Here is a 25,300-nt window from a genome sequence, read left to right as displayed (position 1 = left end):
AAAGTGAATAAATATTAGTGTAATGATCCCATCTTTTGGCCTTCACATTATTTTAGTAGTTGACCAAGTGTGTGTGCGTTAGCCTTGTTCTACGTGGTCTTGAGGGCTACCGAAGGGTTTAATGGGATCCTAGAGTGTTTTGGCCTAGTCATTTCCAGTTTGGGCCAAAACGAAGTTGATTTACTTAGTTTCAGGCATACTTACTATTTTTAGTAAGTCGGCAGGACACAGTGCAGGTCAATTTTGGTGATTGGAATTCGATACTCCTCGGTGAGAGCTTTCCGATGAGCTATCACTCGCATTATTCGGAGTCCGATTGCTAATACATTTTAATGCCTGAAGTTTTATTAAAGTAACGTCTAGTTTAATTGTAAAATATTAAAGTGTTACTTTAATATTTATTTTATGGTAGTGTGTAGCCAAGGGAGACATAAGGGGTATTTTAATATATGTTTTATATATTACACATCTTTTATCCCACATTGCCCATATGAGTTGAGCGGACCCTTGGAAATAGAATAAAAGGAAGCATTTGTGGCTTCATTAGGCAGGTTGAATATGAGAAGAAATTGGTGTGTGAGTTGCAGCTCCGTTCTTGGCATTTGAGGACGTTTATCCTCTCTTGTAACATTCTAGACGTCATTCCCTTGGGGTTTGGCCTTTGGAATTCTTTGTTATCGGCTTCATTATCAGGCAGTTTAGTTGCATTTCCGGCTACAGGCAGATTTGGTATTTTGCTCATATCTTCTTCACTACTTGCTCGACGCTTATGCCGCTTTGAGGGAATGATATTACGAAGGTAGTGGGCTGATTGAAGGACAAAGTACTATAGCAGCAAGTTCGAAAGCATGGGCTAGAGTATTATGATAATATTTCTGAAGTAATTAGTGAGTTGATAAATCTGCGATGTATTTGGTTTTATGAATTCTGAAAATAACATTTTATTAGCAACAGTTCATTTGCACTTTGCATATTATTGTAGTTTCTTTCTTGTTTATGTTGTATGATACCAATTCCATGCACGAAACACAACAAACAAATAAGCGTTTGATTTCCAGAGTTATAAGGGGTTTTAAGAAGTTGAATGCAAACTGTTTGACATAATTCCTTTCAGCAATTTGGTTTAGTTTTTTTGGAAATCCAGGGGTGCCCATTACAGTGGTATCAGAGCTATAAGTCCTGACATCCTGTGGAGATCATATTGATAGCTAGATAAAGATGTATATTAGTCCAGATCAAGATGTGATGTTTAGACAGTTATTGGGTACATTAGAGAAGGGGCAACATATGCAACAGGAGCAGAATAGGAGAATGGATATGATGTTGCAGCTTATGGCTAGACAGATGGGCATCAACATTGATGATTTGTATGTTGCTCGAGAGCAGAAGGTAGTCGATTTCTCAGGTGGGATTGAGACACGCATAGAGCCAGCCAGCTATGATGTTGGTGATATGGGCATTTCGGCAGAGTCAGTAGAGACATGCGTGCGAAGTCAGGAGACCACATATGAAGCCTTGTCAGGGGATAATGATGTAGCAATAGTGGAATTAGGAGAATGCGAGGATACTATCATATCAGCAGCCACTTCTATGTCAGTTGAAGCATCCAATGAGGAGTTTAATGGTATAAATGCAGTGGTTGATGTATTTTCAAATGAAGCCACACATGTTAATGATTATGAGTTTTCATCAACTGCAAATTCAGTTCAGTTTTCTGTTGCAGCAGTTAATGTTGTTCCTATGTCCATATATTTCGATGCGGCAACACCTATTGTTGATACAGTTAGCATGAGTACATATGGTTCACCTACAACTACATCTTTTTCAATGCATGATGGTGATAATATGCATTCCAGTCCAATATATATTATGTGGATGGATAAAGGGAAGAAGACGTTTCATAGATCTTCTATGGAGTTGCCTTATGGTGACATTTTGACTTCATCAGCACAAGGTTTGAATGCTAGGCTACCGGGGTTGGTCCTGATGATGCGGATTTGCAGTTGGTTTAACTTCCATATTGATATCACGTATTGGGATCCAGGTGGAGGTTGGAGTCCATTATGTTACTTAATTGCTTGAGGACAAGCAGTTTCAAGGAGGGCGGATTTGTAATGATCCCATCTTTTGGCCTTCACGTTATTTTAGCAGTTGACCAAGTGTGTGTGCGTTAACCTTGTTCTACATGGTCTTGAGGGCTAACGAAGGGTTTAATGGGATCCTAGAGTGTTTTGGCCTAGTCATTTCCAGTTTGGGCCAAAACGAAGTTGATTTACTTAGTTTCAGGCATACTATTTTTAGTAAGTCGGCAGGACACAGTGCAGGTCAATTTTGGTGATTGGATTCGATACTCCTCGGTGAGAGCTTTCCGATGAGCTATCACTCGCATTATTCGGAGTCCGATTGCTAATACATTTTAATGCCTGAAGTTTTATTAAAGTAACGTCTAATTTAATTGTAAAATATTAAAGTGTTACTTTAATATTTATTTTATGGTGATGTGTACCCAAGGGAGACATAAGGGGTATTTTAATATATGTTTTATATATTACATATCTTTTATCCCACATTGCCCATATGAGTTGAGCGGACCCTTGGAAATAGAATAAAAGGAAGCATTTGTGGCTTCATTAGGCAGGTTGAATATGAGAAGAAATTGGTGTGTGAGTTGCAGCTCTGTTCTTGGCATTTGAGGACGTCTATCCTCTCTTGTAACATTCTAGACGTCATTCCCTTGGGGTTTGGCCTTTGGAATTCTTTGTTATTGGCTTCATTATCAGGCAGTTTAGTTGCATTTCTGGCTACAGGCAGATTTGGTATTTTGCTCATATCTTCTTCACTACTTGTCCGACGCTTATGCCGCTTTGAGGGAATGGTATTACGAAGGTAGTGGACTGATTGAAGGACAAAGTATTGTAGCAGCAAGTTTGAAAGCATGGGCTGGAGTATTATGTCAATACTGCTGAAGTAATTAGTGAGTTGTTAAATCTGCCATGTATTTGGTTTTATGAATTCTGAAAATAACATTTTATTAGCAGCAATTCATTTCCACTTTGCATATTATTGTAGTTTCTTTCTTGTTTATGTTGTATGATACCAATTCCATGCACAAAACACAACAAACAAATAAACGTTTGATTTCCGGAGTTATAAGGGGTTTAAAACATTAAACGGAGAAATAAGAGGTTGCATGCAAACTATTTGGCAAAATTCCTTTCAGCAAATTGGTTTAGTTTTTTGAGACATCCAAGGGTGCCCATTACAATTAGAGAACCACTTCAGATATTAAAAGGAATTAAAGTAAGTATGTGGTGCCACTAAACAAAGAGGTGTGAATATAATTTAAAAATGTAATTTTGAAGAGGCGTGACTCTTAAGCTTGAAAAGTCATATCTTATAAAGGACAATATATAAAGAAGACTTGTTTTATTCTTTTTATGACGGGTTGAGTGAGCAGATTGAATAAATAAGAGAAGGAAGAGTGCTAGAAAAGCAATATATATATAATCAATTTTTTAATCTGATATATATTTATCAGAATATCAAGTGTAGTGCTGTGAAGAAAGCATATCAAACATATCAGATAAAAATGTGGAAGAAAGAGTGTGAATGGAATATGAAAATGACAATTTGAATCAAGAGAAAAAGTTGCAATTTTATTGAAAATATAAAGAAGAATTTGTGTAGAGATAAATGAGAAGTTATTCAAATATAAATATCAGATCAAAGAAGATGAAATAATTGTCCATCATTAGTTGAGTTAGCAACATTGTCAAGGTGGAAGAGAAGTTTGTATGCAGTGAGTTGGTGCTCACGAAGACAGCAAGTGGGAGTAGGAGCTTCTAGTGAATTGGTGCTCATAAACATGGAGGTCGTAGCCTCTAGTAGGTTGGAGCCTACAAACCAATTTGTAAAAGAACTATTTATATAAGAAAGCATTTATTTGTCATGGTTTTCTCCCTCATTGGGTTTCCTCGTAAATCATTGTGTCATTGTGTTCATGTGGATAATTGTTTATTTCAGCATTTGAAGCTATTGTTTGGATCAAAGTTTTAAATTGGCAAAATTGTTATTATACTAATTCATCCCCCCTCTCAGTATAATCATGTGCTCTTCAATAAATTGGTGTAGACAAGAGTTATACAAAGTAAAATGCAAGCCGTATGGGGAAGAGGAGAGAGTGTCATATAAGGTTAGAAAAAGTCATTTTGAGACATTTAGAGAATAAAATACAATAACATGCGAGAAAAAGTTGCGTATAATAAGAAAAGGGATAGGATGGAAGGAAGATTCCTTGTTTCCTATTGAATATTAGGAAGGAGAGATAACTGATTAGGCTGGTCCAATCGTTGAATGGGTATCTAGGTGCCTTCACTTATATGGAAGATTGATGAGAAGATATGAGATGTAGGCTGAAAGTAGGAAAATTATTGACTTTTTGTGTATTCAGATTGACAAAGAACAAATAATTCTGCATGGGAACGCAACTAGAAGATATCACTAACTTGTAGTTTCAGTTTGATGCTATTTTCAACTTGTTCCCAATGATTTTAATTAATTGAAATCGCAAAACTTTTGTTATGTTCTGTAATTTTTGGATACAACTTCCGGTGTGAACTCCTCTTGTACTTGCAGACAAAGATGATGGAAAATGGTGTCTGGAGGGAGGTTTGCCTCAATCAAACACCATTTTGGAATCAACCTTGAAATGATTAAAGTAAATGAAAGTGTGTTGTTATATTACAAAGGTTAGATCTGAAAATGAAATGTATATTACTTTGGCATCCAATATAATAAATGTTTAGATCTGAAGCTGGTAATCCTTGATGAAATGAAATGTATATTACCTTGACAACTTCACTTATAAAATACGGAAAGAAATGCGCAACACAATTAACACAATATTTTTGGACAAATTGTCCCTGGAAAAACCCCTAAGGGAAAACCAGTTCTACAGATGAGGAATTATATTAAACTTCAGCAAATCAAGAGATACAAAATTCCTTGCCTCTTACTGGCAGAACTCCGACAACCTTCTAATTTCTCCCACTGATATTCCCCACTGCTATCCCCACGCTAACACTGCACCCTTGCTAACACTGCAAGACAATTTGCTATCACTGCAAAATGCTTCTTCAAAACTTGTATCTCCAAATGACCCAATGACCCCTTTTTATACTACTCCTGTTGGTAAACCAACGACCGAGATTAAATCAAACCAACGGCTGAGATTAAGACAACTCGACAACCAATAATAGAATTGGTTGCGAGGTGTCCAAAAGGGAATCACTAAAATTAGTAAATAATTATCCTTGTAATAACCATTTACTAATTCTTGACAAGTGGACAAACAGCTGTCCAAACTACCCATAACTAATGCTTTTATATATAGATAAGGACAAACAGCTGTCCAAGGTACCCATAAATACTATTGCTATTTCCGGGTCAGAAATAATAGCTGTCCAACTAACAATAATTAACACTCCCTCTTAGCGAGGAAGCTGTTTTGCATGACACCCATCTTATCTCTGAAGAAGATAAATTTGGCCTTTCTCAAAGCCTTCGTCAAAATGTCTGCTACCTGCTCATCTGTAGGTATGTATTGTAGCTGAACAACTCCCCTTTGTACACAATCTCTGATGAAGTGATATCTGATATCTATATGTTTAGACCTATCATGAAACACTGGATTCTCAGACAACTTGATGCAACTCTGATTGTCACAATGTATCACAGTAGTCTCAACCTTCTGACCAAACAAGGCTACTAACAACTTCCAAAGCCATATAGCTTCACATGTCGCCATGTTAGCTGCTATGTATTCTACTTTTGCTGAACTTAGAGCCACAGACTTCTGCTTCCTGCTGAACCAAGATACAACTCCTGATCCCAAGCTGAAACAACATCCTGAAGTGCTCCTTTTGTCTGTTGTACTTCCTGCCCAATCTGCGTCAGTATAGCCTATCAACCTGATACCTTCACCTCGAACATATTTGATCCCATACTCGACTGTACCACGCAAGTAACGTAGCACATGCTTAGCCGCTATCCAATGGATTCTCTTTGATTCAACCATGAACTGACTAAGAGAGTTTACTGCAAATGCTATATCTGGTCTAATGTTGACCAAATACATAAGCGAACCAATCAACTGTCTATATAATGTGAGATCTACATCTTTCTCCTTAGTTGTATCTACCTTCCTCCAATTCGTGATCATAGGTGTAGACATGGCTTTGCAATCCTCCATCCCAAATTTCTTCAAGATTTCAATGCAATATTTCCCTTGACCAAGGAAAATCTCCCCATTTGTTTGCCACACTTCCATGCTTAGAAAGTAGTGCATAAGTCCTAAATCCTTCATCTCGAACTCTTGTGCAAGGTTCCTCTTGCAATCCACTATGAGCCCTAGTGAACCTGTAAGAAATAGGTCATCCACATAAAGAACAAGAATGAGAATCTCACCCCCAACCATCAAGTAGTAGAGGTTAGCATCTGCTTCACTCTTCACAAAGCCCATTTTCTGCAAGTATGTATCAATGTGCGCATACCACGCTCTAGGAGCCTGCTTGAGTCCGTACAATGCTTTCTTCAATCTGCACATGTGGGTCTCTTTGCTATGTGCTACAAAGCCTTCTGGTTGTTCTATGTATACCTCCTCCTTCAACTCACCATTAAGGAATGCTGTCTTGACATCCATTTGATGGATTTGCCATCTCATCTGTGCTGCAAGTGAGATTACAGCTCGTATAGAAGTATACCTGGCAACAGGAGCAAATGTCTCCTCATAGTCTATTCCCTCCTTCTGAGAGAACCCCTTTGCCACAAACCTTGCCTTGTATTTCTCAATGCTACCATCTGCACTGTGCTTTATCTTATAGATCCAGCGTGATCCAACTACAGCCCTATTTGTTGGTCTAGGTACTACCTCTCACACATCGTTCTGCATTATTGAAGAATATTCCTCAACCATAGCATCTCGCCATACCTGATGTTCTGCAGCTTCCTGATAGCTAGAAGGCTCACTATCTACCAACTGACTAACTAATGCCACATAGTCATTGAACTTGGTTGGTTGTCTTCGCTGTCTAGTACTCTTCCTAGGAGCTCCCACAAACTCCTGAGTATCCCTTTGTGTATCTGGAACCACATGGTTCCCGCTGCCAACTCTAGAGGATGAAATGTCAACCTCTAAGTCTTCTAGATGCATTTCCTGTTGCACCTGTTGCTCCATACTTTGTGAATCTTCACTAACTGAGTCTACACTCGTACTAGTAACTGTACTTGAGCTTAGCTGCCCTTGACTTCATCTTGGAGCTTCTGTTGGCTGCTCACTCTGATCATCTGCTGGCAAATCTCTGGATCTCCTGAATGCCTTGTCCTCCATGAACTTGACCTCCCGTCTGACAATAATTCTTTTAGTCCCCGGAATGAAAATCCTATATGCCTTTGAGGTCTCACTGTACCCAACAAAGTACCCCCTCTCTGCAGTCTGATCTAACTTTGTACGTGTATCTCTAGGAATATGGCAATATGCCAAACTCTCGAATATCCTGAAGTGACTAACATCTGGCTTCTTCCCTGTGAAAGCCTCCTCTGGTGTCATCTTCCCTAGCACCTTGTGTGGAACTCTATTCTGAATGTAGACTGCTGTATTACACGCCTCTGCCCATAAGTAACGGGGCATGTCCTGGTCATGTAGCATAGCTCTTGCTGCCTCCGATATAGAACGGTTCTTCCTCTCAGCAACTCCATTCTACTGTGGATTGTAAGGAACAATGCATTCTCTCTTGATTCCTTCTCTGGTACAGAACTCCTGGAAGACATTTCCTTTGTACTCGCCTCCATTGTCTGACCGAAGAACCTTTATCTTCTTTCCTGGAAAGTTCTCCACAAGAGCCTTGAACTCTTGGAATCGACTGAAAACCTCATCCTTAGTCTTCAAGAAGTATATCCAGGTCTTTCTAGAGAAATCATCAATAAAAGTAACATAGTTCTCATATCCTCTGAGAGATTTCGTCGACATCGGTCCACAAAAATCTGAATGTACTAGATCAAGAACACCCTTAGATCTAGTGTCACTCCTTGGAAAAGATGCTTTCGCAAACTTCCCCAACACACATCCCTTACATACATCGTCATGCTCTGTGCTCACCTCTGGAACACCTGTCACGGTCTCACGAAGCAATCTAAGTGCTCCATGATGAATATGGCCCATCCTCCTATGCCATAGCTCTCTAAGATCTCTAGGATTACTGTTGCTCATAAGTGCCTTAGGAGTATCAAACTGCAATCTATAAAGGCGACCACTCCTGACTCCAATAGTTATGGGTGATTTTCAATCCTTGTGCTTAATCAACACATTTGTCCCTCTAAAGAGTACATTATACCCCCTATCCTGAAGAACAGATACAGAAATCAAATTCATACCTAAGCTTGGCACATATAACACATCATGAAGTGGGATTATCTTTCCATTCTCCCTCTGAAACTGAACAGTCCCTTTCCCAACAGGGTTGAGTTTGGACAAGTTTCCCATAGAAATCTGGATGTTGGTGTCCTCCTCCTTGTAACTGGAGAAGTACTCTCTAACTCCTGTCATATGAAATGATGCCCCACTATCTATATACCAAACACACTGTGAGGTTGAGCTAACCATACAAGCTATGAGTGCAAACTCATCTTCCATTCTACTGGAGAGTTCTTCCGCACTTGCTGAAGCTGCCACTTGCTTCTTACCCTTCTTCCTCTTTGGGCAATCACTGACATAGTGGCCAAACTCGTGACATCCAAAGCACTTGACCTTAGAAAGGTCCTTCCTATTTCTTCTCACTTTGTGAATTCGATCCTTTGCTAGATCCCTTCTTTGCTTTCCCTTTACCCGCTAGGGCAACGTTCTCTTGTTCCACCTCATTTTTCTGACTCTTGTTGGCCCCATTGACAAGACTTAGTCTAAACTCCTCCTGAGTGAAATCAGTCCATAGTCGATCCCAACTCGGTAAAGTATCTCGTCCACTGACAACTTGAACAAAGACACTCCATTGTTTAGTAAACCCATTTAGGGCTATCTCCAATAGCTGCTAACTCGTCTTTGACAAGTCTGAGCCTGGTGAGGTAACTTGTGACGTCTTCTCCCTGATTCATCCAGGTATTCTTTAGCTTCTCTTTGAGAATCAACTTCCTGTTGGTGGTAGCATTCTGGTATAGATTCAGAATGGCATCCCTCATCTTCTTCGCCGTATCTAGCTCTGCGATATGTGGAACAATATGATCCTTGACACCATCAAGGATAATCCTCCTCGCTTTCGCATCGTCCTTCCTACATGCTGCAAGCTATGTTGCATCCGTTGGTACAGGTACAACACTGGTAGCATAATCCTTGATACCATTCTCTTCCAACAATAAAGAAATTCTGGCCTTCCAGACACCAAAATTTGAGGCACCATCCAATCTATCCTGATCTCTCAAACCAGCTGAAGCCATCTCAAGGGTTTAAAGCAATAATAAATCTAATGAGATCAAAATTTCTTTCCTAGGGCAAAACTCTTCTACCCTTAATCTTGCTCTGATACCATGTGAAAAAACAACTATTACAGTCACTGATTATTAATCTTCTATCATAAACTATAATTAAATTGCTGAAAATAAATTCCCAGCTAATATCGAAAAATAACACAACTGCAACTTCACTTATAAAATACGGAAAGAAATGCGCAACACAATGAACACAATATTTTTGGACAAATTGTCCCTGGAAAGAGACCTAAGGGAAAACCAGTTCTACAGATGAGGAATTATATTAAACTTAAGCAAATCAAGAGATACAAAATTTCTTGCCTCTTGCTGGCAGAACTCCGACAACCTCCTAATTTCTCCCACTGATATTCCCCACTGCTATCCCCACGCTAACACTGCAAGACAATTTGCTATCACTGTAAAATGCTTCTCCAAAACTTGTATCTCCAAATGACCCAATGACCCCTTTTTATACTACTCCTGTTGGTAAACCAACGATCGAGATTAAATCAAACCAACGGCTGAGATTAAGACAACTCGACAGCCAATAATAGAATTGGTTACGAGGTGTCCAAAAGGGAATCACTCAAATTAGTAAATAATAATCCTTGCAATAACCATTTACTAATTCTTGGCAAGTGGACAAACAGCTGTCCAAACTACCCATAACTAATGCTTCTATATATAGATAAGGACGAACAGCTGTCCAAGCTACCCATAATCACTACTGCTATTTCCGGGGCAGAAATAACAACTGTCCAACTAACAATAATTAACACAAAGGAGGTCAATAAGAATTCAAAAAATGCCGAAAAATTGTAGAAATGGGGTCCCATAAAATTTTGTGGCAAACATTGGGCAAGAGGATGACCTATGCATCTTCTTCCTGAGAAGAGGATGCCCAAGGTGTCCTCGTTGTGTCTAAAGAGGCCAAAATTGAATTTGGGAATAAGGAATAAGGAATAAGGAATGAAAGTCGAAAATGTAGTTGTTGTGGAGGTGGACCACTGAAAATTAATGTAGGACCTCATACATGCTAAACTGGGGCATAAATGAGCATCTAATTATAGATGCCTATAATTTAGGACAGCACAAGTTGCAAGTTGTACATGAAGGTGACAAGTAGGTGGTAAATGATAGACCTTGCCAAAAAACACATGATAACAATATTTGGGCCATCTTAGTGCCATCAGGTCCTTGAGGTTCAATGTTTTTATCAGCAAATAAGAGATTGGGCATGGTTGACAATTGCATTTTGGGGCTCTATGACTATTTTTTTTGGCATCTTAAAAAATAGAAAAATGATGCATGTTATGTAGTTTTGTGTGTTGTCTTAGGACCTATGATTGGCACTCCCCCTCGATCCTACAAGGAGTGTTGCCTCCAAACTCGCATGAGGCTCTCCACCTTGACCCTACTGGTGATGTGGAGCCCAAACCCTCACATGGGGCATCACCCCTTGACCTCCTTGTGTGGGCATTGCCCCCTAGACCCCCATTTGATTTGTGATATAAATTAAAATGTTGAGTTTGTACAGTACTAGTCATTGTGTACATTTTTGCCATTAGTCTTCCCAAATATTACTTGATATACACTTGTCTTATGGAAGATGACTTTTCTTTTGGGAGGATGATGTAGCTAACATACAATGCAAGTTGTTATGTTTGATAATATTGGTTATCTATCAATGAATTATTGTTTTGTTGGTTGTCACTCTTACATAATAATAAGCCATGTCACGACAATTGTTGAATTTCATGTATAAAACTCAATTTGGATATTTGAAATAAATATTAAAATTTGTTCCAATTTGGCCCAAATTTCGTATCAAAGAAAATCATGGATTTTTAAATTTAAGTGAATCCAATTGCGTAAGGATAAGGTGCGAATGTTGGACGGAAATGAGTTATGTGTTGGAATGCCATGAATATTGAATACGTCATTGTTCTAATGGAAATTGTGGTGAATTGTCTTTTTTGGAACTTGATGCCATGTATACTAAATGAATGAGATATTAATTGATAACATATTTTAAGCTAGTGATGAAGTTTCCCTCTCCGACACAAGCATAAAACATATTTATTGTTTATTATGTAATATTCAATATTTTTGTTAATGTATACGGATAAAACAAAAATTAAGATTTTAACATTCATCTTATAATGTTTTTTATTTTAGTCTAGTGTAGTAAAAATCAATTGTATGGCTTTATTTTTATTAAATTAAATTTGTATATGTGAAATATTATATTAATTTTAAAATTTAATATCATAGTATTTCATTTTAATAAATGATAAATTAGATCATTTTATTTCAAACCTATTTTATTATATAACCATATTTCATTTTTATCTAAAACTTCAAATTATTTTTACACTTGAATAAATTTATTATTTGTGACAAAAAATGTAAATTTTGAAAGGCAAATTTAATGTCGAATTTTTTCGAAATTTTCAACCTTGTTGAAATTCATTTGAATTTTATTGTTGCCAAATTTGAATTCGAAAACCTTGTGACTTGGGATGTAATTGTTGGTTGGTTGACAATTGTGTCTCTCTTGGCAACCATTGGGTTCTTTAAATATGTTGTGTACCGTTGAGGAAGGGACTAGTATCTAGTTAGATTTAGATATATTGTAATCCTTAGATGACAATCTTTGGTCTTCTTTTCTATATGGATATCTTGAGCAAATAAAGATATATTTTACTCCTATATCTGGTATGTGTTGTCGGTAAAATTATAAAATAGCCGACCGGTAGATTAGCATGTTATCGGTTATTATTATATAGCCAACGAGTAGAATTAATTATTTTTGAATGGGGGCAATGGTTGAGTCACCCCTTCGGAATGGTATATGTACACCATTCAGAATGGACTTTGGATCAGGGTTGTAATCATCATTGGAAGCACTATGTAATCTCTTTGGCATATATGCAAACAATAAAAGGAGTACTGTTCTGTTACATGTTCTTGTCTATTGTCTGTATGGATTAAACTATTTACCCCATACGGTAAACGGTATGCAGTATGTAACTTACCAGGTATAGCAGTAAACATTTATATAATCTTTAATTTATATAAATAAATATATGATCTTTAATGTATTCACATAAACAAACAACTGCTGAACAGATAACTCTGCTCTTAACTAATAAACTTGTGCAAATGGAGTGTGCCATGAAGTTTTTTGTTGTCAACTTTTCTTAAATCACCATGATATTCAATATGGCAATGTAGTCCTATAGTTTTCGTCTTTCTTTTTAGAAACCTACCATATGCGGCTTGATATTTGTTGCTCATTTTTATCCCTTTGTTTGTGACCCTTAAATGCCTTCTTGAAATAATATTCAACAAATTATCTTTGCTGTTGCAAAGTACAACATACCTACCTATGGCTTAATAAATTTGTTAAAGGGGCCCATGGAATTAATTAGAGGAACACACGTTTGCGAAGGACTTGAAGACTTAGAGTTGAGGATTTAATATAGACCAAGATCAAAGGCATGCGAGGCCACCTCTTTCCTTTCAATGTTCCAATGCATGGCATACAAACTTTGGATAGGGATACTCCAATCAAAGAGGAGATCATTGTGATGATAGGTTTATTATTAGTAGGGAGATCATTGTGATAGTAGGTTTTTCATTAGTATGTACCCCTTTGTCTTCACCTTGTTCATGCTTGTTAAGTGCATTTGTTGATCTCTCTTTTCCTTAGAGCTAAAATTCAATCTATTGAAACTTGTATATGATATACCAATTTTCATCATTTATTACTTTATCACTCTATACAATACTGTTATCCTTTTAGGTTTTCTATAGTTTTCTTTGAAAATATATGGTCTTTGTTTTCGAAAAGTGGATGACAAACATTAGTATATTTTTTTCTGTGGGGGTTTCATTTTCCAATAAGTTTTAACTCAATATGCTTTATTATGGAAATTGTGTGATGATGACTGAGGATTATCAACTGTGAGTTGAAATTATTAGTTTTCATGTGACACAGCATGGAAGAAATTGATATGGCATATCGAGATGCATTGAATGGCCATCCTTCACGACGACCTCTAATTGAGATGACAATACCATCAGTTTTAGACAAAACAATCTCTCCGCCAGGTATCATAATATTTTTCTAGTTTTCCCATCTTTAGGAATTTTCTATGAGAATAATTCTACAATGTTTATTACAATTAACATGAAACATCTTAATAGATTCTAGCACTATAAAAGAATGTCTTCTATATTTTTTTGATATTTTTGATTATTGATTGACAGGGAAACATGTTATTAATCTTTTCATACAATATACACCTTATAAGCTCCAAAGCGGTAATTGGCAAGACCCAACTACAAGGGTGCGCATGTTCACTTACATTACACTTTGTCCTATCATATTTAAACTTGATTGATACTTTTTCTGCCCATTTGAAATACAAAATGCATAATGAAACTATTGAATTTCATGGAAGAAAACCTAGAAAATTTGGTTTAATTTAGATCATTCTGTTTAAAACTTAATAACGTTTTTGAGCCATACATCAAATATGTATTCTAGCTTTACCTGTACTCTATTTCATCATGTTTCAGACTTAGATTGAATATACTCTCTAAAAGTTATATGGGTTTCTCATCCATGAGTACTTACATTCTTTTCCCTAATGCAGGATGCATTTTCCAAACAATGTTTCAACTTAATTGATGAATATGCTCCCGGGTTTAGTTCATCTATAATTGGTTATGATATGCTGACACCTCCAGACTTGGAAAATACTTTTGGACTTACAGGTAATAACAATAGAACATAATAGGATTATGTATTCAGTCTATGATATAATGAGAAGACTGAACTTACTATTCAATTTTGTGTGCTCAATACTTTGCACGTAGTTTCACAGGCTATGAGAAGATTGATCTGGCCTTTCACTATTTTTCTATTTCTAGATTTGGATATAAGATAGTATTACATAAATTTAATAACTTTTTTGTTTGTTAGATTATATAATTAACCACGACGTGAAGTGAAAAAACCTTGTGATTGATAATAAAAAAGATTTTATTCAACTCTTAAATTTTAAGTTATTTGGCTATTTATTTAATCTCAAAATAATGTTGTTTCTTATGGATACAATTCTTCTATCTTATCTGTCTAGTTTTGTCATTAATGCATCATTTCATAGATTCAACCTCATTGAGCTTGTGAATAAGGTCTTTGTGCTTGTAATGACCTAAACTCGTATCCTTTAGTTTACTTCTATAATTGAACAAGAACGAGCAAATTACATGTTCATAAGCTAGGGAAATAACTGTTATAAAAAACTAAATGTTTCTTGGAAGTATCATAACTAACAATGCCATAACAAATTGAAAACTAACTGTTACGAACATGATGGATGAGATCGTTAACTAGTTGTTACACTAAATCATCTTTTTATTTCTAAAAGGAAAGTAAAACATCAAAAGCAAAAAATAAATACACATAATTGAAAACTAACTACACATGGAAAGAATAAGATACTCGCTAACCGCATTAGGCTATAAATGGAATCTTGATCTGTTTGTACAAGTCTTGGCATTGGTGTAGAGGAAAAGCATTGATAGAGGCTTAACCACCCAACTACGGACCTAGTATATCCCCTCTCACTCTCCTCTGAGAATGGCCGTACCTTGCATGGGAACACTATTACATCCTGTCACCTGAGCATCCTAGTGTTAGAGCGTCAACCATTCAGCTGACTAGACCTTGGATATCCTCCTAATAATTTATGTATCTGACTAATGGCTATCCTAACCTCTAGTGATCACAACAACATCAATTTGCCACTAAACCTACCCTGGCCATGGATTTACATGGACACTATGTGCCCGATCACCCAACGCTCTTCTTGACAAACTAGACACACCTTAAAGAACCACCATGAGTTGACTAGATTATTTTTTTTGGACTTAGCCTTTCTTTCCTTCTTAAATTATTATTGACATGATTCTCAAATCTTGTTGGGCATTATCATGATTCACATCTTCCATCTCAGCTCTATTCAGTTATCCATAATGGTCATTTTTGTTCCATCCTCAATCACGGTGAACATAGATTTCTAATTCCAAAATCAAACTTCTCCCATTTCCTCAAGGATTGTTAATGATTTTATGATACTATTCCCTTTTTTTAAAAATACTAGATTTACATGTTGGATGATACACTGTCGAGAGGTAAGCTTTCTAGTCTTAGAGACATGCATCTATTAATTTCCCTGTACCTACAACTTCCCTCGACTATTTTGTTCATAAAGAGTCATTGAACAAGCCATGAATTAATATAGCAAGTCTTGACTCTCACATAGTTCGTTCGAATTTAATATCAAAAGTTGGTTATGCAATTACATATCACGCTTAATTAAATTTTTCTGAAGAAATAGACATGCATAGATCTAAAATATTTACTGGCTCGTTAACTTTCAATAAGGCAAGCACAATATCAAATAAAAATAATACGATAAGATAGGGATGGCACCTGATGATCACGAGACGTAGGAAAATTGTCCCAATTGCAATCTGTTATAGTCGACACTTGGCAATGCAATACAAATAATTATCTCCCTAAATCCTTCGATGATATTGTAGTCACAAAGGTGCTATCAAACTGACAAAGAAATTATCTCCAAACTAGGGTACGATAAATACAAGAGTATGTATTGAGAAGCAACCTCTGAATCGTGTGATTAGATGCTATATAGACTAACGCTTATTTACTTGAAGATATGAGCTGAGAAAGAGTTACGTACATGGAAAGAAGGGGTAGGGTGGTAGACAGGAGTTACAATCATGAAAACAAAATGCAAGTGCCAAAAGTAATGAGTAGAAGAATATAACTGATGGGCTTGAAATAATAATTCAATGACTTAAAAGGAATAATACATTACATTACTTCCCATGTTTCACTATAATGGTATAAATATAAACACATGTTATAACAAATACATTTAGTTCATGCATACGTTGCATTTTTAAATATGCATAAACTTGTGTCTAAGTCATATTTTAATACATGCATATACATATATACACGTGTAGCATGTACAGATTTATGTAAACACCATGGCACCATTATAGTAAAACATGTCTGGCATTACTAGAGGATTTGAGATTGGCTCACTTCTCAAAGGTATCATTTGTTTTTAATTTGCTTTATTGCATAATTAAATGTTTATATATCTTAGTAAGCTTGATGACCTAATTAGCTAATGGTAGTCTCTTGACATGTGTGTAGCTTGTCCTAGCCTACATTCCCTGACCATGGTGGTTTAGATTCATACCTATTAACCTTGGTGGCAGAATGATACTCTCATACTCAATTGAAACTAGTCATCATAACTAATAACCAAATTAATTGTAATAGCCAGTAATCTAACTATGATCTTCCTTTTCGCATGAAACATTACAATCAACAAATATTTTCATTCATATGAACCTCAAAAAAATGAGTAACTGATTTAACTAATTACTTGGAATATCAATGGTTGAATGAATTTTTCAAAATCAACAAATAGCGGATAAAACATAGCCCCCCTCCTTTTCATCATCCTCGATGAATATTGCAATTAAATACTCAAGAAATATATCCAATGAAAGAAATAGATATCATACAGTTTCAAATAGCATCATGTCACAATGTTCTAAAATTAGAAAATAATAATAGTAAATTATTGTTTATGGTCTTGTAAAAAGGTGGAGAGTTTTCTGGAAGATCTCATCATAAACTTCCCAAGTCCACTTCTCTTGCACATATTGGTCCCATTGGACTTTGTCCTTGGTGACATCTCAATTTCGTAAGTGGAGCTTATGCACCTCAAGTATTCTGAGTGGTTCTATTTCTACTACCCCTGGGTCTCATTTCTGCAGGAGATTCTTGTGAACAACATGCTCAAGTATCTTGAGGCCAGCTTGGCATTTCTACCAAACTTGACAGTGCTTTTCTGGGGTTTTACTTTTAAGAGAACTTTTTCTCGCGCAATAAATTCTTTGTGAGTCCTTTTAGCATTTGCATAATTTTTTGTCGGTCATTTGCCTTTTTCAACCTCTGACGGATTTGAACTACTTGTTCTTCCATTTCTAATAGCATCTTAGGCCCAAGGATGATTTGATCCTCAATCCTGTTCCAAATTACAGGGTTTCTACAATTACGTCCATACATAGCCTCCAATGGTGTTATCTTAATAGTTGATTGATAGGAGTTGTAAGGAAATTCTACCCAGTGAAGGTACATCTCACATCGATGTCGTTGATCCATGTAGTATACTCGTAAGAGATCTTCTAGCACCTGGTTTACCCTTATTGTCTGTTCGTCAGTTTCTAGATGGTAGGCTAAATCGATATTTTGTTTTGATCCCAAGGCATAAAACAAGGTTTGCCAAAATCTTGATGTTACCCTTGCATCTCTATCTGATATAATCTTTTCCAGGACTCCATGGAGTCTGAAAATCTCCCTTAAAAACTTATGAGCATTTTCTAGTGCTTCATTGGTTAAATTTCCTAGAATGAAATGAGCTACCTTTGTTAATCGATCTACTACCACAAGGATGGTGTTATGCCTATTTTTGGTCACAAGTTATCCTTGAATAAAATCCATGCTGATTATTTTCCATTTCCATTCTGGAACTTTGTCTAGGTGTAACAACCTAGCTGTATACCTATGCTTAGCCTTGACTCTAACACTCAAGACAACCTGCTATATACTCAATTGTTTCCTTCTTCGTGCCCTTAAAAAAATATAGTGGTTTCATATTGGCTAGCATTTTAGTTACTCCATGGGGTCCTATGTGAGGAGCCACGTGGATTTCCCCCAAAATCATTCTTCAGACTTCAAAATCATTAGGTATGTACATTCTTCCCTTGTATCTTAAGAGTCCATCCGTTTCTAGTTGATAAGCTTCATATCTAATGTAATGCAAATACCTTTGGAGGGCTTGACGTACTTCATTTTAGAACCCATCTCTTGGTAGACATTGTAGTGCTTGTTGCTTTATTCTGGTATTTATTGCTATTTATGGCCGAGATATGTCTTTGGCCACTCAAGGTGTCGACTACCCGATTTTCCTTTCCCTTGATATCACTCATCTCAATGTGGTAATCAGCTACAATTTCTAACCACCTTCTTTGGCAAGCATTGAGATTGGGTTGAGTCAATATCTACTTTAATCAATGATCGTTTGCTCTGAGTTCAAATGGTTTTCCAATCAAGTAATGTCTCTACATTTGTTCAGCATGAACGATAGCTACTAATTTTAGGTCATGCAATGCATAATTTTTCTCATCTCTTTAACTTCCTAGACTCATATGCAATGACTTGATCTTCTTTTATTAGGTTGCCCTCCAATCCTTTTCCAAATGCATTGGTGATAACTAGAAAGTGATCCTTAGGGTTCAACACTCCAAGTATTGGTAGTTTTTTCTTTCATATATTCAAACCCTACTTGGCATTTTTCTGACTAAACAGACTTCTTACCCTTTTTCTGCAAGGTAGTTATGGGATATGCTATCCATGAGAAATCCCTAAGAAGTTTCCTATAAAACCCGACTAAACCCATAAAACTTCTGACCTCTGTCACATTCCTAGGTACCGACCATTCTTTGATTGCCTTGATTGTGGTGGGATCTATTGCAATTCCTTTTACGGGTATAATATGCCCTAGATACTAAATTTCCTTTTGATAAAAAGAGCGCTTTGATAATTTGATAAAAAGAGCGCTTTGATCTAGAGTTGGTGGTAATCCGATTTGAGATCAATTTTAGAAAACACTGTAACTCCTCTCATATGATCGAATAAATCATGAATTTGTGAACACGGTATCTATTTTTGATGCCGACCTTATTGAGTATCCTATAGTTGATGCATAGTCTCATGGTTCCATCCTTTTTCTTAACAACATTGGGGCTCCCCAAGGAGAGACGCTAGGATGATTGAGCTTTTTATCCAATAATTCTTGCAATTGTACTTGCAACTCCATCAATTCTATTATAGTCATTTTATAAGGTGCTCTTTTTGGGCTCTGCTCTTGGTAACAAGTCTATGGTCAAGTCAAATGTTCTAGAAGGGTGTGAGCCGAGTAGTTCTTTTGGAAACACATCTTGGTAGTTGCTAAGACAGGGGTATTTTTCAAAAAAGGATTCCTTCATCCCTTTCATAATTTCCCCATCCTAAGAAATGTAATCACGTTGATATACTTTTTCCTGGTTTTCCTTTAGATCCTCTATTTTCACTGCATAGATTTCATATCCTTTTCTCCTACATCTCTTAAGTTGCATGGATGATATTTGATGTGGCTTCACTTCATGTAATATTCCTTGAATGCTTACTGGATTCCCTAGGTCATCTAAGCATTCTACTATCTTTGCTAGACAGTCCACTTTTGCCTTATGCTCGCTTAGCCAGTTTATCACCATGATGATATCATAGGACCCCAGAGGTGCTATGTACAGGGAAACCTTAGTAGAGAAGTTTGGAAAGTCTACCTAAGCTTTAAACAACATTGATCTACCCAAGCCTTTGATTGGTTTTCATATTCAACAATCCAGGGTTTTTTCATAAATGCAGTTCTTTTGGAAATCTACTTAACAATTTTGGAGATATAAAACACTCTTTGGCTCTAGTCTCAATTAATATAATGGGGTTTCCGTATATCTTACCCAATGTTTCTATGGGGCCTAGTTGTTGCTCTACTTGACGGTTATCTAGGGTTGCATGAATCCTCTGATGGAAAACGGTTTGCTGAGGTGGTAAGGTAGGACGTGTCTGCTGGTTGGATGTGCCCGTACGAGAACACTGGTTGGCATAGTGGTCTCCACCACAAATGAAACAACCTTTAGGTGGTCCCTTCTTTTCATTTCCTTTGTTGCCATCACCGTTGCGGGAGTTCCCTTTTGGATCTCTTCTATTACCTCCCTTGAAGTCGGGTTTGCTGGTTTTAAAGCTCTTAAAGTTCCATTTATGAGTCCCTAATTCATAACTAGATGTGTTCCAATTGGCTTTCCTCTTGTTATTACGGATGGAATCATCCTTCTTTACTTTTTGTTCTTGATGGATAGCCTTTTCAAGGGCCTCCTCTATGGTTAAGGGAGCTAGCACATCTACGACTCCCCCAATTCTATTATTGAGCCCCATGATAAATTTTTTGTCCTTGAAATTTCTATCATGCCGATAGGAAGAACATAATGTTAGTGGTTTGAATGTCCAACTTGGTTTTACCATTTTCCCACCATGTAGCATCTTCCATGGTAAGTTGGTTGATTCCCTAAACAACTTTTGAGTATTCAGAGAAGTTCCTGATGTCAAAGTATTTCTCCATTTCAGTTAGCAACTCCTCAGTGCCATCCTCGAACTCAAATCTTGAAAACCTAGGGGGCTTGATCTTCTTAATATCAGCAAACAACTCGGTAGCTACTTGCTTTTTCTTTTAATTTTTTACTTGTATTGAAGGGTTTCTGTTTTCATGTTCAGTGTGAGCAGATGGTTCAATCTCAGCTCTAGGATGGGGTGAAGAATGAGTGTCTTCCCACCCTCCCCCAAGTTGGGTTACTATTTCATTCATTTTCTTTTCTATTTTCTCCATTCTAGTTTGTGTGTCAAGCAATACTTGGACCAGCTGGTCCTCGGAACCCCAGGAGTGAACTTCCTTCGTAACCTTGTTTTGCACAAGTCGTTGTTGGGAGTTTCACTGTTTGCCATTTTGTTTGATTTAGGTTTCCTCAAATATAATTGTTTCATTTCTCAATAATATGTTTACATGCATTTGTTGATCATCTAAAGAAAGAAGGCGTGATAATAGTTGTTTGCTCAAGAAAAGAATAAGTACAAAATGCCATTAATTCTCATTATTTTCAATGAATAATTTAGAAGTATATTGGAATTGCAACCACCTTTTATTTACAGAACTTCTCTCTATTGAGGATACATGGAGAAATTTTATCATAACTCTTTTAAGAGAATCAAACACCCTATTCCTAGGTATCTCGTCTATTCCCTTGCTTGGGCATATCTTGCCCTTTACAAGGTACATGATAGATCATTAATGGGTTTGTTTTTTTAGTATTCCAAATTTGGATGAGTTCATTTCTTATGATTGCCTTCCTAGCAGGAGTCCACTTGACTCTTTCCTTCTTGATTTTGATTAGAGCATGGGCTAAGGTCTCATCTTTGGGCATGGAATGTTGTTAATTAGAACGAAATGGATGGGGTGACAAGGTTTCTTTAGAGTTGTCATTTGGGTCCACATCATGTTCTCATTTCAAACTTGCATTTCAATTTTGAAGACAATGATGAGCCCAAGGTTTAGTGTTGAACCCATAGCTCTATACCATATGTAATGACCTAGATTCCTATCCTTTAATTTACTTCTATAATTATACAAGAATGAGCAAATTACATGTTCATAAATAAGGGAAATAACTGTTATAACAGGCTAACTGTTTCTTGGAAGTATCATAACTAACAATATCAGAAGAAATTGAAAACTAATTGTTACAAACATAATATATAAGATCATTAACTAGTTGTTACACTTAATATTTTTTTAATACTGAAAGGAAAGTAAGAATTCAGCAGCAAAAATTAATTACACATATAATTGAAAACTAACTGCACATGGAAAGAATAAGATACTCACTAATCGCATTAGGCTATGAATGGAATCTTGATCTATTTGTGCAAGTCTTGGCATCGGTGTAGAGGAAAAGCATTGACGGAGGCTTACCCACCCAACTGTGGACCTAGTGTATCCCCTCTCACTCTCATATGAGAATGGCCCTACCCTACGCAGGAAAGAGAACGAGAACACTATCACGTCTTGCCACCTGAGCATCCTAGTGTTAGAGTGTCAACCATTCAATCGGCTAGACCCTAGATACCCTGCCAACAGTCTATCTATTTGACTGATGGTTATTTTGACCTCTAATGATCATAGAAACATCAATTTGTCGCTAATCCTACCTTGGCCATGGATTTACATGTACACTATGCACCCGATCACCCACTGCTCTACTTGACAAACTAGACACACCTTAAAGAACCATCATGACCTAACTAGGTTATGTTTTTCTAGACTTAGTCTTTCTTTCCTTCTTAAATTATTGTTTACATGATTCTCAAATCTTGCACGACATTTCCACAAAGTCCATGACATCATGATTCACATCTTCCATCTCAGCTCTATTCAGTTGTCCTTGATGGTCATTAATGTTCCATTCTCAATCATGGTGAACATAGATTTCTATTTTCAGAACAAGCATTTCCCATTTCTTCAAGGATTTTTAAATAAGTTTATGATGCTATTCCTTGTTTTTAAATTACAAGATTTACATGTGAGATGATACACTGCAAAGAGGCAAGCTTTATAGTCTTAGAGACAAACATCCATTAATGTTCCTATACTTGCGGCTTCCCCAAACTAATTTGTTCATAAATATTTATGGAACCAGCCATGATTTAATATAGCAGGTCTCAACTCTCACATGGGTTGTTGGAGTTTAATATCAAAAGTTGGTGATGCAATTACATATCATGCTTAATCAAATCTTACGAAAGAAATAGACATGCATATATTTAAAATATTTGGTAGCTCGATAACTTTCAATAAGGCAAGCATAATATCAAATAAAAATAAAAATAATAGCAGAAGCTAGTGATATGTATTTGCTAGCACCATTCATTAGCTATGCTCTTTCATAATTTTGAAGAAGAAATTCCTCGAACTTGTGACAAGTGGGCATGGTAGTTCCATCGATTTCGTTGGAGGGGACATTTCAATTGCAACAAGCTCTATAGTTAATGATGGTTAATTTAGAGTGCACCATATGGCCTTTTGAAAATTGCTAAAGTGAAAACTAACAAGTGAAAGGTCCTTGGTGATGACTAGTAGTCAATTGAGCAAAAAACATGTTGATTTTAATAAATAATTGATACTATTAATGAATTAAATGTCGAGATTAACTATAAAATTTCTTATTTTAGTGTTCCTAAGTCTGTAATATGTTTCCCTTTCATCTGATTTGTAGATTTCATTAGATATGGGCCATGGCAATACATACTTAACTAGTCATGGAGAAATTTATAAAATATTTGACAACATTCTTGAGCCGCTGAAAGAAGAAATTTGCAATAGGTATTTAATTTGGGATTGTATGAATAACTTACTATATGCATTGTATGGAACACTATGAACACCCTGCTTTATATGGCAACCTTTGCTTTATATCCCAAATGCATGCACCATAGCCTAGGAGGACCCATCTTTTGATGTTGATGTGATGAGAAAACAAGTAGTGAAGGACCTTAGAAAGATGCATTCAAGTTAGAAGTTTACTATCCTTTGCACACGATGGCTTGGTTCTACAATCTTTGTGGTTTAAAATTCAACAAACTAGAGGCAAGATAGGCAGGGCAATGTTAGATTAAATCGATCCTATTGGATGGTGGACATGACATGGAACACTAGAGAATACTTCCCATTGTTTCCTTTTGGAAGTGGCTAGTTAAACTGATAGGCTTTATGTGGGAGATTTGCTTGCAGAAATGACTTTTTCTTGCTGGATAGTTTTTTTTTGTTAGAAATAACAAGTTAATCTTTGTTTCTTTTGGAAAAACCAAAATTTTTAAGTATCATCTATCTATAAGATGATTTTGTTTTTAATTTTAGTTAATTTTTAAAATTGATTTAGTTTTTAGATTTTTAAATTATTTTAAATAGTTTAAGTTCTAGCTTTTTAAATTAGTTTAGTTTTTAGTTTCTATAACTATTTTAGTTCTTTGCTTTTCTCTTATATGTATCAATGCAATTTTTTTTCATGTAATTTTATGTATTTTTCGTAAGAAATTTTTCATAATAGATTTTTTTGGTGGAGATTTTTTTAGATGATCATCTTATTCATATATGATAAATTGAATGTTAATAAATAATATTTATTAGTTTATTTAAAGCAATTTTAATTTTTTTAATCATTTTATTGAAATCGAAAATAATTTTTAATTTAATTTGTTTACATGAAATTATATTTAGAAAGTAATTTTACTATTAAACACCTATAGGCTCATCATTGCAAGCATAAAAACATGCAATTGCTAGTATGTTTGCTGCAAAAATGATTTGGTTGACATAAAACAACTTCACTCCATGATTTAGTTGGAACATACTAAATTTGAGCTCAAGAAAAATTCCAGTTGGAATCTTGGTACACATTAATCAACAATAGAATTCTCATCTCCTACATGATAAGAGATCCAAGACTTTCTAAGATAGGTGACTCCTTAAAAAGCACATTAGTCTAAAATTGGAGAGAATGGGCTGTAGTAGCTCTAGCTAAAGATAAACATAAAATTGGGCTCTTCTACTTTGAAATGCCAACCATTGAAAGCAAGGCCGGCCAAAAATCATGAATTGACAAGCAGCTCAGGAGATTTCGACGAAGCTCTTTCTTGGTTTTGATCACGGCAGAACCTCTAAAGCTTTGATATCATTGTCTTTAATTTGCAAAATCTTCACCTCAGTCTGAAAACATGTTGATGTAAGTGACTGAAAGCCAAGTATTGAATCCTATGCAACATCATTGTAATGGTGATTAAATCTTAGGCATTGAAATATTTTTGATGAAAAGCTTGCCATGGATGACTTAAACTTTGCTGATAACTGATAAAAATATTTTAAAATTCAATCACTTTGCATTATTATTGTTGCCTTGCAGATTCTAAAAGTAAATCTCCTGATTTGATATGGAATTATGACTGCTGAAAACTCCAATG

At 36.1% G+C, this 25,300-nt stretch overlaps 1 protein-coding gene across 1 annotated transcript in view; it reads left to right on the top strand.

Moving 5' to 3' along the window:
• The window catches only part of LOC149551010 (FAD/NAD(P)-binding oxidoreductase family protein), a 304,663-nt gene that overhangs the window by 276,071 nt on the left and 3,292 nt on the right, over positions 1-25,300 (top strand). The window contains exons 13-15 of the mRNA XM_089786572.1: positions 13,520-13,632; positions 13,792-13,871; positions 14,181-14,301. Coding sequence (XP_089642698.1) covers positions 13,520-13,632; positions 13,792-13,871; positions 14,181-14,301 — 314 coding nt within the window. The remainder of the gene's footprint in view (positions 1-13,519; positions 13,633-13,791; positions 13,872-14,180; positions 14,302-25,300) is intronic.

The sequence above is a fragment of the Cupressus sempervirens genome, chromosome 6 (genome assembly GCF_028749045.1).
Source record: "Cupressus sempervirens isolate cs-2001-9-10 chromosome 6, ASM2874904v1, whole genome shotgun sequence".
NCBI lineage: Eukaryota > Viridiplantae > Streptophyta > Pinopsida > Cupressales > Cupressaceae > Cupressus > Cupressus sempervirens.
The sequence above is the reverse complement of the archived record's forward strand: the minus strand, read 5'-3'. Positions and strand labels throughout refer to the sequence as shown.